This window comes from Colossoma macropomum, unplaced genomic scaffold (genome assembly GCF_904425465.1).
Source record: "Colossoma macropomum unplaced genomic scaffold, Colossoma_macropomum, whole genome shotgun sequence".
Classification (NCBI taxonomy): domain Eukaryota; kingdom Metazoa; phylum Chordata; class Actinopteri; order Characiformes; family Serrasalmidae; genus Colossoma; species Colossoma macropomum.
The window spans coordinates 2022501-2038459 of record NW_023495515.1 but is presented as its reverse complement, the minus strand read 5'-3'; the positions used below and the strand labels follow the sequence as shown (position 1 = coordinate 2038459).

The 15959-nt window shown below is 41.2% G+C and overlaps 1 protein-coding gene across 1 annotated transcript in view; it reads right to left on the bottom strand.

Moving 5' to 3' along the window:
* Nucleotides 1-15959, bottom strand: part of LOC118802295 (endothelin-converting enzyme-like 1) — an 85566-nt gene that overhangs the window by 16263 nt on the left and 53344 nt on the right. Inside the window, 3 exon segments of the mRNA XM_036562793.1 lie at nt 7670-7773; nt 7896-7970; nt 10597-10695. Coding sequence (XP_036418686.1) covers nt 7670-7773; nt 7896-7970; nt 10597-10695 — 278 coding nt within the window.

Sequence of the window (15959 nt, the reverse complement as noted above, 5' to 3'; positions counted from 1 at the left end):
GTTTAAACACATTGTCAATATGAAAATATGCTGAAATCATCTGTGCAGAAAGCACAAACACTGAAATCTGCAGGGATATTTTTTCACACCTCCAAAGTTCAGTCTTAGAAGTTGGTTTAGCTTTTTCTGCTTCTTACAATCCAAGTAATCCCAAACACCAAATCCACCTGTGGATGTTTTCAGATCTGAAGCAGCTTGATTTTCTCCTCTCTCTCAAAGATGAAAGCTTTAAGTGCTGTTTATCTGATGGGACAGTGTTGGTGGTCTACAGGTCTTCCAGGTGGTTGCTAGGAGTCCCATTTTGTCTGTATCTTTCAGTCTTTTATGATCTCCAGTTCTGGAAACTCCAGTTATTTTCCTCTGACTTTCCCTATGCAAGTGGGCATCTTATACCTAATCTCTGAAAAAATAGTAACTTGCACCAGTTACATGGTCTCTGATTTTGCACAGTACTGAATTTTAATAAGATTTGAAGTTGAGAGGAGAGAGGGGGGCTATCCTACCCACCCAGCCAGAGAAAGGCTAATTACAGGCTCCCAGCCGTGGACAGTGGCGTCACCTGGGACTGAACTTGAGATCTCCCTACAATCGGTTCAATGCTTATACAGTTGCACCACTAGAGAGTCTGTGTCTTATTTTGCATAAAAAAACATCCTTTACAATGCAGCCACGTTTTGGGGAACATTGGAGTGGGAATTTAGGTGGATACTGTTTCTTTCATCCCAAAACTAAACCATCTCAATACGTCCATTAACATATCCTATTAACATATATGCAAAAAAGAGAGCTTAATTCCGAACATATGTTACAGTCACTGGTGTTGTATGAACCCAGTGACTGTGACTCCAGTGACATTCTGGTTAAAACTGAAGATTTTGTAAATTCTCATTGTTGGTCAGGTGACCTTGTGCAACTATTTAAAATCAGCAATAAAAATGATATACGGCATTATTTTAATTACCCAGCCATTAAAGCACATAACACCGGTGACACATAGACGTTATGTGCTGTGTGATAAACAAAATTATTAATAAATTAATGAAATATAGTGAGCGAGAGTGACTCGCCTTCTCATGCCTTCAGATGCTTCCTCTCTGATGAGCCTCGACCCAAACAAGCTGTTTAACAGAGCTGAAAATACTGTGTTCAAATGTAAAATAAGAGTCCTGAGTGACCAAAATCTCTGTGACAAATACATTTTTTAAATAAAACATTTTTTTTTAAAAGTAGTGTAACATTAATGATATAAAAAGTAAACATGAATCTGTTTTATACAGATTAAAAATATTGGTTTATATTAAAAATGGTTTCTCAAATGTTGAAATATTGGTTTTGTGGTGAGCTGTTTATCAGATGCAGAGCGACTATGAAACCAGAAATCAGAGAAATCATAAGGGAAAAGTGTTATTTAATCTTAGGTCAACTGTGTAAATGTACAGACCGACTTTTGGAGCTGTGCTTGATATTTTAAGTATTGTTTTAAGCCCTGCAACCTTTGTGACCTGGTTTCTTGAAGTGACGTTCTACTTTTGCCTCCACTGACCTTCCCATTCAGGTTTACCCTGACAACCGCCGTATGTTTGTGTGAGAATATGATGCCTGAATTTGGGGAGTTGTGAATGTTCGGCCCAGCCTTTGATGTTTGCAGGTGAATTTGAGTTCAGTGCTGTTTTAAATCTACTGCATGTTGCATCTCTGCATCCGTTTAGTCACGCAAGATAAATGACGCAAGATGAGAAAAAGGGGGTCAGTCTTTTGAAAGTGATAACATGAGAGTCTTTGTGAGAAGATCAGTAGTCTTGGGTCCAAGTTGGCTGCCAAGAAGTAGAAAGTAAATAAATAAAAAACAAACAAAAAAGTAAAAAGACAGAATACACAATTATTGACTTCTATAAGCTGCTTCCAGAAGAATGAGCAGCAGACAGAAGACAACACTTTGACAAAGACACTTGCAAACTGAATGCTGGTTAACTCTTTAATGCCAGTGAAAAAGTGGCTATTTATGCCATTCAATCCGCTCTTCTCCATTAATGACATGATTACTGAATGTTGTTGTTGCGTTCATTTAATATGTGAAGACTGTGATGTCATAAAACCAATCGTCAATGTTTGTTTAGTTCCTTTTTGAGCAGGAAAATGCATGAATAAGACCATAAGTCACATCTGTCAGCTTTATTGTTACTCTGGGCTGCTGTTATGGTATCCCAGGTGGTTGCTAAGGTGTTGCAGGGCTGCTGTTATGGTATCCTAGGTGGTTGCTAAGGTGTTTCTAGGCTGTTATGGTATCCCAGGTGGTTGCCAAGGTGTTGCTAGGCTTTTAATATGGTATCCAAGAGGTTGTTTAGATGCTGTTAGGCCATTGCTTTGGTATCCCAGATGATCGCTAAGGTGCTGCTAGGCCGTCGTTATGGCATTGCAGGTGGTTGCTAAGGTGTTGCAGGGCTGCCATTATGGTATCCCAGGTGGTTGCTAAGGTGTTGCAGGGCTGTTGTTACGGCATTACAGGTAGTTGCTAAGATGTTGCTAGGCTTTTGATATGGTATTCAGACGGTTGTTTAGATGTTGTTAGGTCAGTGCTGTAGTATCCCAGATGATTGCTAAGGTCTTGTTAGGCTGCTGCTTCGGTATCTTAGGCATTTGCTGAAGTGTGTCTTGGCCATTGTTGTGTTATCCCAAGAAGGTGTTGCTTGGCCACTGCTGTTTTATCTCAGGTGGTTGCTAATATGTGTGTATGTGCTGGTATGTATGTGATGTCTATGAGGCTCAGTATAGGAGATGTCCTTCCTGACATCATTTGTTAGATTTGAATTTCATCAACATTTCATCATTTATTTCCTATTGGAGAAACAACATATATGTTGTATGTGCAACTGGTCCCAGAACTGTACATGTAATCAGTCCCAAACACACCCGTGCCCTTGTTTTGCCTCTACAATCCTGCAAAGATTTGTGGTCCTAGCTGGAAAAATGTCACAATACGTACAGAATAATAAAACGAAGAACAAGAAGTCAGTTTTACATCTACACTGACTTTACATCTACAAGGTGGACCAACAAGGTAAGAGCGTCTAATAGAGTGGACAGTGAGAGGACACAGTGTTTAAAAACTCCAGCAGCACTGCTGTGTCTGATCCACTCGTACCAGCGCAACACACACTAACACACCACCACCACGTCAGTGTTACTGCAGTGCTGAGAATGACCCACCACCCAAATAGTACCTGCTCTTTGGTGGTCCTGTGGGGGTCCTGACCACTGAGGAACAGGGTGAAAGGGGGCTAACAAAGTATCAGAGAAACAGATGGACTACAGTCTGTAACTGTAGAACTACAAAGTGCACCTATATGGTCAGTGGAGCTGACAAAATGGACAATGAGTGTAGAAACAAGGAGGTGGACTAGTCTGTGTATAGATGGTGCATTTACCAAAAACTGTCCCACTTTTGCTGAGTTCCAGCTAAACAGCAGCACTAACTCTAGACTTCTGGGTTTATTATGACCCAGTTTCTCCCAAAAAATAACAAGCACAAAATTATTACCTTGCAATATAATTTGAGCTGCGACCTGCCATTATACCCAGTGTGAACGCTGGGCTTCAGAAACCAATAAAAAATATGCTCACGAAAAGTCGAAAGAATGTAATATGCTCGAATTAGTGGCTTGTGACTTTTTCAATATCTGCATGGTTTTATTCAACAGTACAGAAGATCTGTTCTTTTCAAACACTGCCTGATTTGGCAAAAAATGCTTATCACATTTTTAAAAGCTTTCAAAAGCCACTGGAGCTACTCTGAAGACAAAAGGAGAGCAGTCTCTTATGTTCGATAACTTCATATCAGCTTTATTTTCTAAAGAAACTACAGACTGCATAAGCTTTACCAAGACCTCATAGATATGTTATTTATGTCAACTTTTTCCCAAGATTCTGGAGTGTGTTTGTGGGACTTTGCGCCCATTCAGTCAAAAGAGCATTTGTGAGGTCAGACACTGATGTTGGACGTGAAGACCTGATTCGCAATCCACGTTCCAGTTCATCCCAAAAGGTGTTCTGTGGGGTTGAGGTCAGGGTTCTGTGCAGGCCACTGGAGTTCCTCCACATCAAACTCATCAAACCATGTCTTTATAGACCTGTACAGTCACACAGTCATGCTGGAACCCAAAAGGGTCTTCCCCCAAACTGCTGCTACAAAGTTGGAAGCATGTAATTGTTTAAAATGTCTTTGTGTGCTGTAGCATCAACACCCTTCATTAGAGATAAGGGGCTCAAACCCTGAAAAAGAGCCCCAGCTCATTATCCCTCCTCCACCAAACTTTACTGTTGACACTATGTGTTCTATTAGGTAGTGTTCCTCCCTCACGCACAGTTCTTGTGTTGATATTGCTTCCAGAGGCAGTTTGGAACTCAACTGGTATTCAATGACGCAACATACTATAGCTTGCTTCATCAAACAATCATGTACGAAAGCCAGTTAAGTGCAATAAAAACACTTAAAAATTTTGACTTGCTTGCTCATGTATAAATATTAAAATCCAGCACACTTTAAATTTCGTAAGTCATATGCAACGTTACTGTAGAACAAAAATTGAAGGACCTCCAAAAATTGCATTTTTATGACTGCTGTGAAATAGGGTTAATATAGCTGGGTAGTTGGGGTAAACAAAGTTATGATCAAATCAAATGTATGGACGCTTGAGAGCAGCTAAATGTTTGACATAAGTTTCTGTAATTTATGCTGAAAGTTCTTATTCTATGTGATTCAGTCATAAACTTTACAAATTACAGACATTCTGTGGCAAAATTAACGTCACCTCACCACGTCAAGCTAATCCCATCTGAATAGGACCTTTGTCTTTGTAGTTGGATGTCGGTGAGCCTCATTGTCCTCATTGGTCAAAATCAAATGGATTAACGTTTTTTTTTGCTGTTTTCTGCTGTGTTGCTACGTATCGTGATCAGTGTGCAAAATATTCCCTGGTATTCGGGAGGTCCCATATTGGCTGTCAACTCATTCGCCATAGCATCGCTGTTGCTAGCTTCAAAGGCAACACAGTGTTTGGTTTAACAATTCTTTTGGAAGTGCTCTTTTCTAGTTTGGTAATGAGTTCTTCCACATATTAACTGCGATCTTACACATCTCCTCTTCTGTCTTAGGTTTCAGAAATGAGCAACAATTCACTCTTCTCTCCAGTCTCTTGAGAAATTTGGCAAGTTTTTAGTTCTACATCTCATTGTAAAGTTTTTCAGAGAGAGATCAGACATAGTTACAGTTGCTAGGCTATGAAGGAATGAACCAATTTGCTACAGCGCCACCCTGAGGCACACCAGCGCTGCATCTAGTTAATTAAGAATACCAAAGACAGAAGCTCTTTTATGCGTGAAACAGATTATTTCCCTGAGTTTGCATTTGAGTGTCTTTTTTTTCTAACAGAAAATATAATGTTGATTTTAATTAAGGGGTCCCGGGAGGTCCAGGGCCGTTATTTTGCACCTTGATTGATGTCTTTTGTTAGATTCAGTTGGGTTTACTGGATTGTGCTGTATCAGTTTGTGTTTTGCAGGTTTGTATTTCGTACTGCTGTGTTTGTTGTATCTGTATTCTGATGGGTTTCGTTATATTCGTTTGCAGTTTTGCTGGTCTGTATTTTGCGCTGCTGTTGTATCGGTATGTAGTGTGATAGTTTTGTTACATTGCTTTGCTTTTTGTTGTTTATAATTAATTGTGCTGCACTGGTTTGTGTTTTGCTGATTTGTATTTTGCACTGGGTTTGCTGTCTTTGTTGTGTTGGATTGTACTGTGATGTTTACAGTCATTTGTGTTTTGTTGGTTTTGTGTTTTGTTGGGTTTACTGGATTGTGCTGCAATGGTTTGTGTTTCACTGGTTTGCATTTTGTTCTGCTGCTTTTTGTTGTATCGTGTATCGTATGTTGTGATGGTATTTGTTATATTTACTTGCGTTAGTTTGTGTTGTGTACTGCTGTCTTTGTTGTATCGGTATGTATTGTGATGTATTTTCTTATATTAAATTTTTGTTTTTTTACTGGATTGTACAGAGCCCAACTGGTGAAATCCCTTATAAAAGATTATGCGTGGCCACACCATATTAATGTGTGGAAACAAGATCCTAATGCGTGGCAATGACTTAGTAAGACGTGGGAATGAGATCATGCCTTACAAAGTCATGGCCACGCATTAGGATCTTGTTCCCACACCTTACTAAGTTGTGGCCATGACTTAATTATCTCATCTCCATGCCTTACTAAGTCATGGCTACAACTTAGTAAGGCGTTGAAACAAGATCATGCCTTACTAAGTAGTGGCCATGCATAAGGATCTTGTTCCCAAGCCTTACTAAGTTGTGGCCACGCATTAGGATCTCGTTCCCAAGCCTTACTAAGTTGTGGCCACGCATTAGGATCTCGTTCCCATGCTTTACTAAGTTGTGGCCACGCATTAGGATCTCGTTCCCACGCCTTACTAAGTTGTGGCTGTGCATTAGGATCTCGTTCCCAAGCCTTACTAAGTTGTGGCCACGCATTAGGATCTCATTTCCACGCCTTACTAAGTTGTGGCCATGCGTTAGGATCTCGTTCCCATGCCTTACTAAGTCATGGCCACGCATTAGGATCTCGTTCCCAAGCCTTACTAAGTTGTGGCCACGCATTAGGATCTCGTTCCCATGCCTTACTAAGTTGTGGCCACGCATTAGGATCTCGTTCCCATGCCTTACTAAGTCGTGGCCACGCATTAGGATCTCGTTCCCAAGCCTTACTAAGTTGTGGCCACGCATTAGGATCTCGTTCCCAAGCCTTACTAAGTTGTGGCCACGCATTAGGATCTCGTTCCCATGCCTTACTAAGTCGTGGCCACGCATTAGGATCTCGTTCCCAAGCCTTACTAAGTTGTGGCCATGCGTTAGGATCTCGTTCCCATGCCTTACTAAGTTGTGGCCACGCATTAGGATCTCGTTCCCACGCCTTACTAAGTTGTGGCTGTGTATAAGGATCTTGTTCCCACGCTGTTCTAAGTTGTGGCCACGCATTAGGATCTCGTTCCCATGCCTTACTAAGTTGTGGCCACGCATTAGGATCTCGTTCCCAAGCCTTACTAAGTTGTGGCTGTGCATTAGGATCTCGTTCCCACGCCTTACTAAGTTGTGGCTGTGCATTAGGATCTCGTTCCCAAGCCTTACTAAGTTGTGGCCACGCATTAGGATCTCGTTCCCACGCCTTACTAAATTGTGGCTGTGCATTAGGATCTCGTTCCCAAGCCTTACTAAGTTGTGGCCACGCATTAGGATCTCGTTCCCATGCCTTACTAAGTTGTGGCCACGCATTAGGATCTCGTTCCCACGCTGTTCTAAGTTGTGGCCACGCATTAGGATCTCGTTCCCATGCCTTACTAAGTTGTGGCCACGCATTAGGATCTCGTTCCCATGCCTTACTAAGTTGTGGCCACGCATTATTTTTATTTCCACAGGATGTCAGTAGTGGGGCTCTGTAGGATTGGCTGGATTGGTTAATTTTTTCCTGCTTTGCATTTCGCACTGGGTTGTGGGTTTTTTGTTGCATCGGTAGGTGTTGTGATGTTTTTTCTTGTTGGTTTGTAATTGATCGTGCTATGTTATGTTCTTTTGTGTGGGTCGTTTCGTATGTCATCGTTAACACTCACGTTGTCTTGTCCACTTCCTTGTGGATCTTCTTGATAGACAGTTTGATGTTGTACTTGATGCTGTTGAGAATGTTCTTGAAGTAGGTCTTCTCACTGACATCAAACTTAAGAAAGGAGAGAAGACAAGACAGCACGATTAAGAGAAGTTAAACACTACTGACCTCTACATTGCATCCCTTTTAAAGCTGTATCTGACACCTGGTGACCCACAGTGAGTCTGATTTACCCCATATTCCTCGTCAATGAGCTCTGGCTTCAGCAGGAAGTCTGGATACCCCGTCATTACCATCATATGCTGGAGCTGTGCATGTGTTTGCATGAGAGAGAGATGACCAGAGAGAAAAAAAGAGATGAAAATAAACACAATTCGTCTTTACTGTTATTCTTGTCGTTTATATGCTACCTATGAATATCTCAATCATTACAAATAAAATCATCAAAATAAACACAAAGTTATAATTCTCTGTTTACCCTCACTGTCCATTTTTAGTTATTTTAAGTAATGGAGATTCACTGTTAAAAATTAACGTCAGCTTAAAATTATAACTGCTTTTCTTCAGTTAACTTGAGGACATTCAACTCAAACTTGTTTGTTTAGTCAAAGATTCTCCTAACTTATTTTTTTTAGTTCTGCATCTCAGTAAACAATGTAGAATGCATGTAGAACGCTAGCTGGGAGTTTCCATCCTTCCAGGCATTTTCTCCTTTAGGAATGCCCACTTACGGATGGCTATGGCATCACTGGGGTTCAAACTCACAATCTCCTGTTGAAAGTGACAGCTTTGTCTGGGATTTCTGGTGGGAATGTGTAACGGAAGCAGTCTCAGCTAGTGAGAAAATAAACAAAATCAACATTTTTACCAAACGTTTATGTTGAGTGAACTCTAGTGCCCTCAAGTTCAGTTAACTAGATCTGTGTTATCAGTTACCGTATCATTTTAGTTTGTCTGACTCATTTTTTACAGTGTTGTTAGTGTTGTTATGAGGCTCATGTGTGCCTATTCATGACTTGCCACTTCTTTAATTTGTTCAAAAGTTCAAGTACATAAACACTAAATACAAAACCACACTCACTGTATTTTTCACTCACTGTAACTTCATTAAAACATCTACCTTGTTTTTCTACTCACTGACCACTTTATGAGGTCCAACTTCCTCTGGTGGATCTTTTATTTTCAGCTTTGAGTTTATTTTATTTGTCCTCAGAATTGGATTTTTTTGGCAGGTTAATTTGAAGTGATTGTCTTGTTTTACAGTGGGGCTGGCACTTCACATTTCCAGTTTTGGCAAGAGGACTCTTTAAATGGAGAGAAAAAGTTCTCTGTTCATTCATGACTTAGAAGTGGATTCCAACTTTTCAAAACTTATGCATAATCCAGTGGTTCACTGTAGAGAAACATGCAGGCTTAAATTCCTTTACAGTGGTGGTGATAGGAACCAGGAACCACTATGCAAATATAGCATTTTATTTACTACCATGCAAATATAGCCTTGTATTTGTATCAAAAACCACCAGTGTACCTACACATTTTATATATGTAATGTCGATGAGGGTAAAATAGGGGGAAAAAACTAAACTATTTTGCCTTACAAACAAAGATTTTAAGTTGTGGTCAAAAAATAGTATTTATCAGCTTGCAGGAACCCAGGTCCAAAAGCTTATCTGAAAACTACTGTGAAACAGTGTCTTCAGGCATTACCCAGTGCATTCATAACCCTTGCTGTAATAACTTTCTGTGAGGGAGCTTGCAGAGACAAACAGTTCTGACTCAGTAAGTTTCCCTAGAACAAAGTATTCATCTCTGAGAAACAGCCCTAGTTCATTATCCCTCCTCCTCCAAACTTATGCATTCTGGTAGGTTGCATTCTCCTGGCATCCAGCAAACCCAGATTCCTCCAACAGACTGCCAGATGAAGTATAACACATCACTTCAGAGAATACATTTCCACTGCTACAGAGTTCAGAGGTGGCATGCTTTACACCACTCCAGCCGACACTTGGCATTGCGCATAGAGCTCTAAGGATTCTGTGCAGCTGTTCGGCCATGGAAACCCATTTCATGAAGCTCCTGACACACAGTTCTTGTGCTGATGTTGCATCCAGAGGCAGTTTGGAACTCTAGAGTGAGTGATAGATTCATAAAGCATAGGCCATTTTTAATGTGCTACACACTTCAGCACTCAAGGCCCCGCTCTCTCTCCGAGCTGTTGTTGCTCCTAGATGCTCCCATTTTACAATAATAGCACTTACAGTCGTCTGGTGCAGCTCTGGCAGGGTAGAAATTTCTTGAACTGACTTGTAGCAAAGGTGGCATCCTATGACAGTGCTACGTTTAAAGTCACTGAGTGACTAAGGCTATGTGCTTGATTTTACATTTGTTAGTAGTAAGGATGGCTGAAACACCTCAACTCAACAATTAGGAGGGGTGTCCACACACTTTTGGCCATACAGTGTACATCATACATGCTAATAGCTTTTCTGCTACATACTAAGCCAGGGGTTGGCAGCCCAAATGTTCAGAGGAGCCATTTTGTCCTTTCAATGAAAGTCAAACCACTTTGGGAGCCACAATGTTTTATATCTGTTTTACCGTTGTGTCTCAGTATGTGCTAATGTACTAGTATAAATGGCGATTGCCTCTCCACAACACTAGGAGGCAGTATAGATGCTCTGTATCACCCATGTACAGTAAGAACATTGCCATACTAGTTGCTTTGGAAGGCAAAGAAGTAAATCGCTTATTGCTCTTTTAAATACAAAGGTCGCAATTAAATATAAAGGTAGAAGTGCTTGGTTTGGACTGGCCTGCCAGTTGTTAACCTCTGGGCAAGCGCAAACTGTGCATCAACAGCTGGGCTACAGTCTTTAACTGTACACCTTGTGCACATGTTTGATGTTGTTTACTGTGTACATCTCTATTGTTTACCTTGGCTCTTGCGGCCTCTTTGGTCTCTTCATCCATCCAGTCAAGCTCCTTCAGTCTGCTATCGAGGGCATGTTTTATGTCCTCCACCAGCTCCTGAACCTGTGGCCCACAATGAAGAAGAGACAGTGAGAGACAGAGACAGTGTCCAGCAGCATGTGTGTACATTTTGTTCAGTGTAAGTTCATCCTGAGTTCGGCCAAAAAATGTTGAATATAAGCTTAATTTTAAAATGAAAAAAAATGCTGTCTCATTTTTTACTTTTTCCACTAAAACAGAAAGAGTTTTAGTCTGTAGGCAGAGCCTTATTTTGGCCATGTCCCATGTCCCTGAAAATCAGTGTGGAACATAACAAATTGTCAATACTGAAATGGACATTTTCTGCACACTTTTTGTGTTTTAATGAAAAACATTATGTTTTTATGTGTGTACAACTGCTGTGTTTGCTAGTCATGTACTAGCTAGTGTTAAATTCTGCTAAAATTGTCACTATCGAAAAAGTCACGACTAAAACAATTGGTCAAGTTTCAGCAGGCTTATGATTGTTTTGGTAGTGACAAAAAGTTTAATTATTTGTTTTAATAAGATAAACATAATTAATTACACTCAGAGCAAAAGGTTTTTAGCCTAAGGTCCAAATCAGTTAAAAGACTGAGATGGGTTTTGAACTCTGATCTAACTTGGTAGAAGAACACTGGAGTGCCTGAGAGCCAAGGACTTTGGACCACATCATCAGAGTTTGAGGGGCCACGAGCTGGGGACTTTGCACTGCAGTATTGGAGTTTGAGTGACCACAAGGCAAGGACTTTGCACTGTAACACTGGAGTTTCAGTGGACATGAGTCAGGGACTTTGCCCTGTGACACATGAGTTTAAGTGGCCATGAACCAAGGAATTTGCCTCATAACATCACAGTGGCCATGAGCTGAGGACTTCGCATTATGATAGTGTAGTTTGATAAGGCCATGGGGACTTTGCACTGTAATAGTGGGCTTTGAGTGGATGCAAGCTGGAGACTTTGCACTGCAACAGTGGAGTTTGAGGGGCTGCAAGCCAAGGACTTCATACCACAACATCAGCGTTTGAGTGGCCACAAGCTGGGAACTTTGCACAACACTGGAGTTTGAGTGGCCATAAGCTGGGTCTTTGCACTGCACTATTGGAGTTTGAGTGACCAGGAGCCAGGGACCTTTCACTACAACACTGAAGATTGACTGGCTGAGAGTGACCACAAGGCAAGGACTTTGCACTGTAACTATGAAGTTTGATTGGCTATGAGTCGGGGACTTTGCACTGCGGCATTAAAGTTTGAGTGGCTGAAAGTCACGGACTTTGCCCTGTGACATGAGTTTGAGTGGCCACAAGTTGGGGACTTTGCCTTGTGACACTTTAGTTTAAGTGGCCATGAACCATCATACCATCAGAGATGGCCACAAGATGAGGACTTTGCATCGTGATAATGTAGTTTGACAAGGCCGCGAGCCAGGGACTTTTTGTAGACTTTGCACCGTGATAGGGAAGCCTGACTTGCCATGAGTCAGAGACTTTGCACTGTGATAGCGAAGCCTGACTTGCCATGAGTCAGAGACTTTGCACTGTGATAGAATAGTTTGATTTGGCCGCGAGCTGGGGACTTCCTTAATGCTGGAGTTTGGATGGCCACAGAGGAAAGATTTTAATGAGTTAAAAAAGATAATGACCAAGACTAACTGTATTACTGAGATGGTAGGTTCAAATAGGATTAAACAGTTGAAGAAACTGTGATGTAATTTGAAGTCACTGTGGCAAGGATGGTCAAGAAATCTCCATTAACCTGATGAGGTTTTACTTTTTGTAGTTTGTTCTTCAGGGTCATTGTGACAGGAATGGTCAGAAACTCTCGAGAAACTTGAAGAGATCTTTTGCAATAAATTCATGATGTGCTTTGAATCACATTGGCAAGAATGGACATGGAATTTCTAGTAACTACCAGCTTACATTATCCTTCACTGTCCTTTATGCAGATGATGGAGCAGCTTGTGCTCAGAAATTACTGTGACAGGGATGTTGAGGATCTCTAGTAGCTACCTGACGTGATTTTTCTTCACTATCATTTAAGTAGATGATGGAGCAGCTTGTGCTTCAGTGTCACCATGGCTGGGATTGTGAGGAAATCTCCAGGAACTACCTTACAAGATTTTACTTCGCAGCTTATGCGTCTAAGTCACTGTGACAGTGAAACGTCTAGAGAGTACCTGACGTGGCTTTACTTTACTGTGGTCTAAACACATTAAACCGAACAACTCGTTGGAGTTCAATTCTGAGAATCTGAGATGGGCCCCAGTTAAATCTGCAGCCAGAGGATGAATGCATGTCCATGTTTGCCATAATGAAACATATTAGCATGTAGAAACTGTTTTCTGTGTGCTACCATGTTTCCTTTCACTTTATCCAAGTGGGAATATAAGCTTCAGAGCACCATTCACATCATTAAGTGCTTAGTACTGTATGACCATATTGGTCATGTTGGTTATGCTTGGTTACAATGGTTACCCAACTTGATCATGCTGTTTGACTTGCTTGGTCATGCTGGTTACACTTGGCCACACTGTTTACCCAGCTTGGTCGTGCTGGCCATGCTGGTCAACCATACAAGTCACGTTGGTTATGCTTGGTCACACTGGGTATCAAGCTTGGTCATGCTGGCCATGCTCTGTGATACTGGTTGACCATATTGGTCATGTTGGTTATCCTTGGTCACACTAGTTAACCCAACTTGGTCATGCTCGGTCATGCTGGTCAACCATATTGGTCATGTTGGTTATGCTTGGTCACACTGTTTACCCAGCTTGGTCATGGTTACCATGCTTGGTCATGCTGGTTGACCATATTGCTCATGTTGTTTATGAAATCCTGCTACTCTTATAAGATTAAAAGGTTAATTAGATGATGAATCCACCGATGCTTCCATGCATTTCAATCCTTGCTCCGATTAAAAGGAATGGTGGTAGCTGTAGTTGCAGTCCTTTTTTCCTCAACTTTGATGGTCACCAACCCCTGTACTGGAGAGTAGCCCTAGAAGAACACATTTTCAGCCCAAACAAACCTGATTAAGATTATCAAGCCATGCATGAGCCAGATGAGGTGTGTTTGAGCATGGAAGCAGGTCCCCAGAAGCAGGATTGAGAAACACTGTTTCTCGGACTGCAGTTCAAACCTAGTATATCTTTTCATTTGTCCATTAATCTATTAGTGTTTTGGAGTTGAAGTTAAAACAGCAGAAAGGTTGGTCTCAGACACTGGTCTTAGCCAATGCACCCTTCTTCTCCTCCTTTGTTTGCTTGCACTTTGACTTCACTGTAGAGACGTTGTGGATGGCCCGCAGCAACCTCAAAAAGTCCTACTTCAAACGAAAAGGTAAGAAGTGAGAATGCCGAGTGCGTTCTGACAACACAGACGGTTTGACTGACGATTTCTAGAACACGGGCTAAATCTGGCAGACGCCCCGCCACGGCAGCCATATGGGCGAGGCGTGGTCTCGGAAAACCGGCCTTTCATCTATCCGCGCATCCGTCAGCCTATCTGTCAATCCGTCCATCCGTCCTTCCATCACTTCATCACGGAACAGCATGGAGAAGGAGAAGGGGAAGGACGGAGGGGGGTCGGAAAAAGTAAACATTCAAGTGAAAAGAGGAAAGAGAGAGCGCGAGTAAAAGGAACAAGAGAGGATGAGATCACATTAAGGTGAGGGATTAGGAGTGAGAGCGAGAGAGAGAGGGGGATTAGTGGGGAGAGAAAGAGAAATGGAGGGGATTGGAAGAAAGGGGAGAGAAAAAAGGATGAGATGAGAGAAGAAGTGAAAAGTAGGGGGGATAAGAGGGTAGATGTATGAAAAGACGCGAGGAGAAGAGAGAGTGAGTGAGAGAAAGCTCTGGATTGAAAAGGTAAGAAAGTAGGTAGAAATAATAGAAAGAGATAGAGGAATATTTGTGTGCCATTTGTGTGATTCTATTAAAAAGTAAAAAAGGTAAAGCAATCAGCCGTGAAAGGCTGAGCAGGTAAGAGGTGTTGTTAGGCACAATGTGAAGCGAACTAAACCCCTCTTGTCCGTGATAAAATCACTGTAATGCATGTCCTCAAGTGGCTTACTGCTTTTATAAAACAGGGACAACAGATACAATTTTGCTATAAATAATTTAAATTCTACTGACCAATATTTGCTATAAAGAACAGATGTAGCTTGGTTAGAGTATGCTACTGTTGCCAAGCAACTACGGACTGCTGAAGGACAAGAGCTTTCAGCCACGCACCAATGTATATTTCAGTCATTTCATCAATGCAGAAACCTTCGCCTTATAAGTAGCTTTTGCTTACCAAATTACTACCACAACAACAATGCTAATTTCCACTGGCACATCTATGCGCCATACAAGCATTAAGCTAACGGTGGTGCACATTTGTTTTCCCACAATGGGCTTAATTCTGCTTCCAGCGGATCTACCTAAAACAGACATTTGAAGCATGTAAGACATTAAGGTAACACATTGTTTACTTTGTATTTTGCCACTTGACAGTGAATCATTCAGTAAATACTTCAATTCAAAGCCAAAAGACCCAGTCACCGTAGTGTTTTGTCGGAGATTTTGTGAATGAAAGTGCATTTAAATGGAATTCATCTCAATGTTCGGTTTCATGTGGCAGAATAAATTTCACGAGAAAAACTTAACATCAACTTTGGTGGGACAACCTGAGTAAAAACAAAATGCAGCTTTTAAAAGATGATTCCACTTAAAGAAACCAAAGATTTATTTAAAACCTGTATCACCCAGATGAAAAAGTAACGGAGAAATTTTGGTCCACTCTTCTTTGCAGAACTGTTAATTCAGCTACACTGGAGGGTTTTTGAGCATGCACAGCCATAGCAAGCATCTTAATGGGATTCATTGGAAAGTCAGCACTTTGACTTGGCTACTCCAGCCAAGCCATTCAGAGGTGGACTTTCTTGTGTGCTTCCAATCATTGTACTGCCCCATAACCCAACTTTGCTTGAGCTTTAGATCACGAACTGATAGCTGAACATTCTCTTTCAGGATTTATTGACAGAGAGTGGAACTCATGATTCCATCAGTTATGACAAGTCATCCAGATCCACCAGAGTCCCTGTAGTCACTGGATAATAAGCCTTAGTATGTAATAATCTTTGGATTTTAAGGGGTTAAAATAAAGCTGTTTTTCCAGTATGCTGGTTAAATTTGTCTCAGGATTAGTTCAAAGTCCTGCTGTATCAGTGCAGTACTATTTGCATTATCCACTTAAGTAAGTTCTTTGCTGCTGTGACATAACTGTGATTTGGATATATATAAATGAACTGGTTCTTCTGACATCACA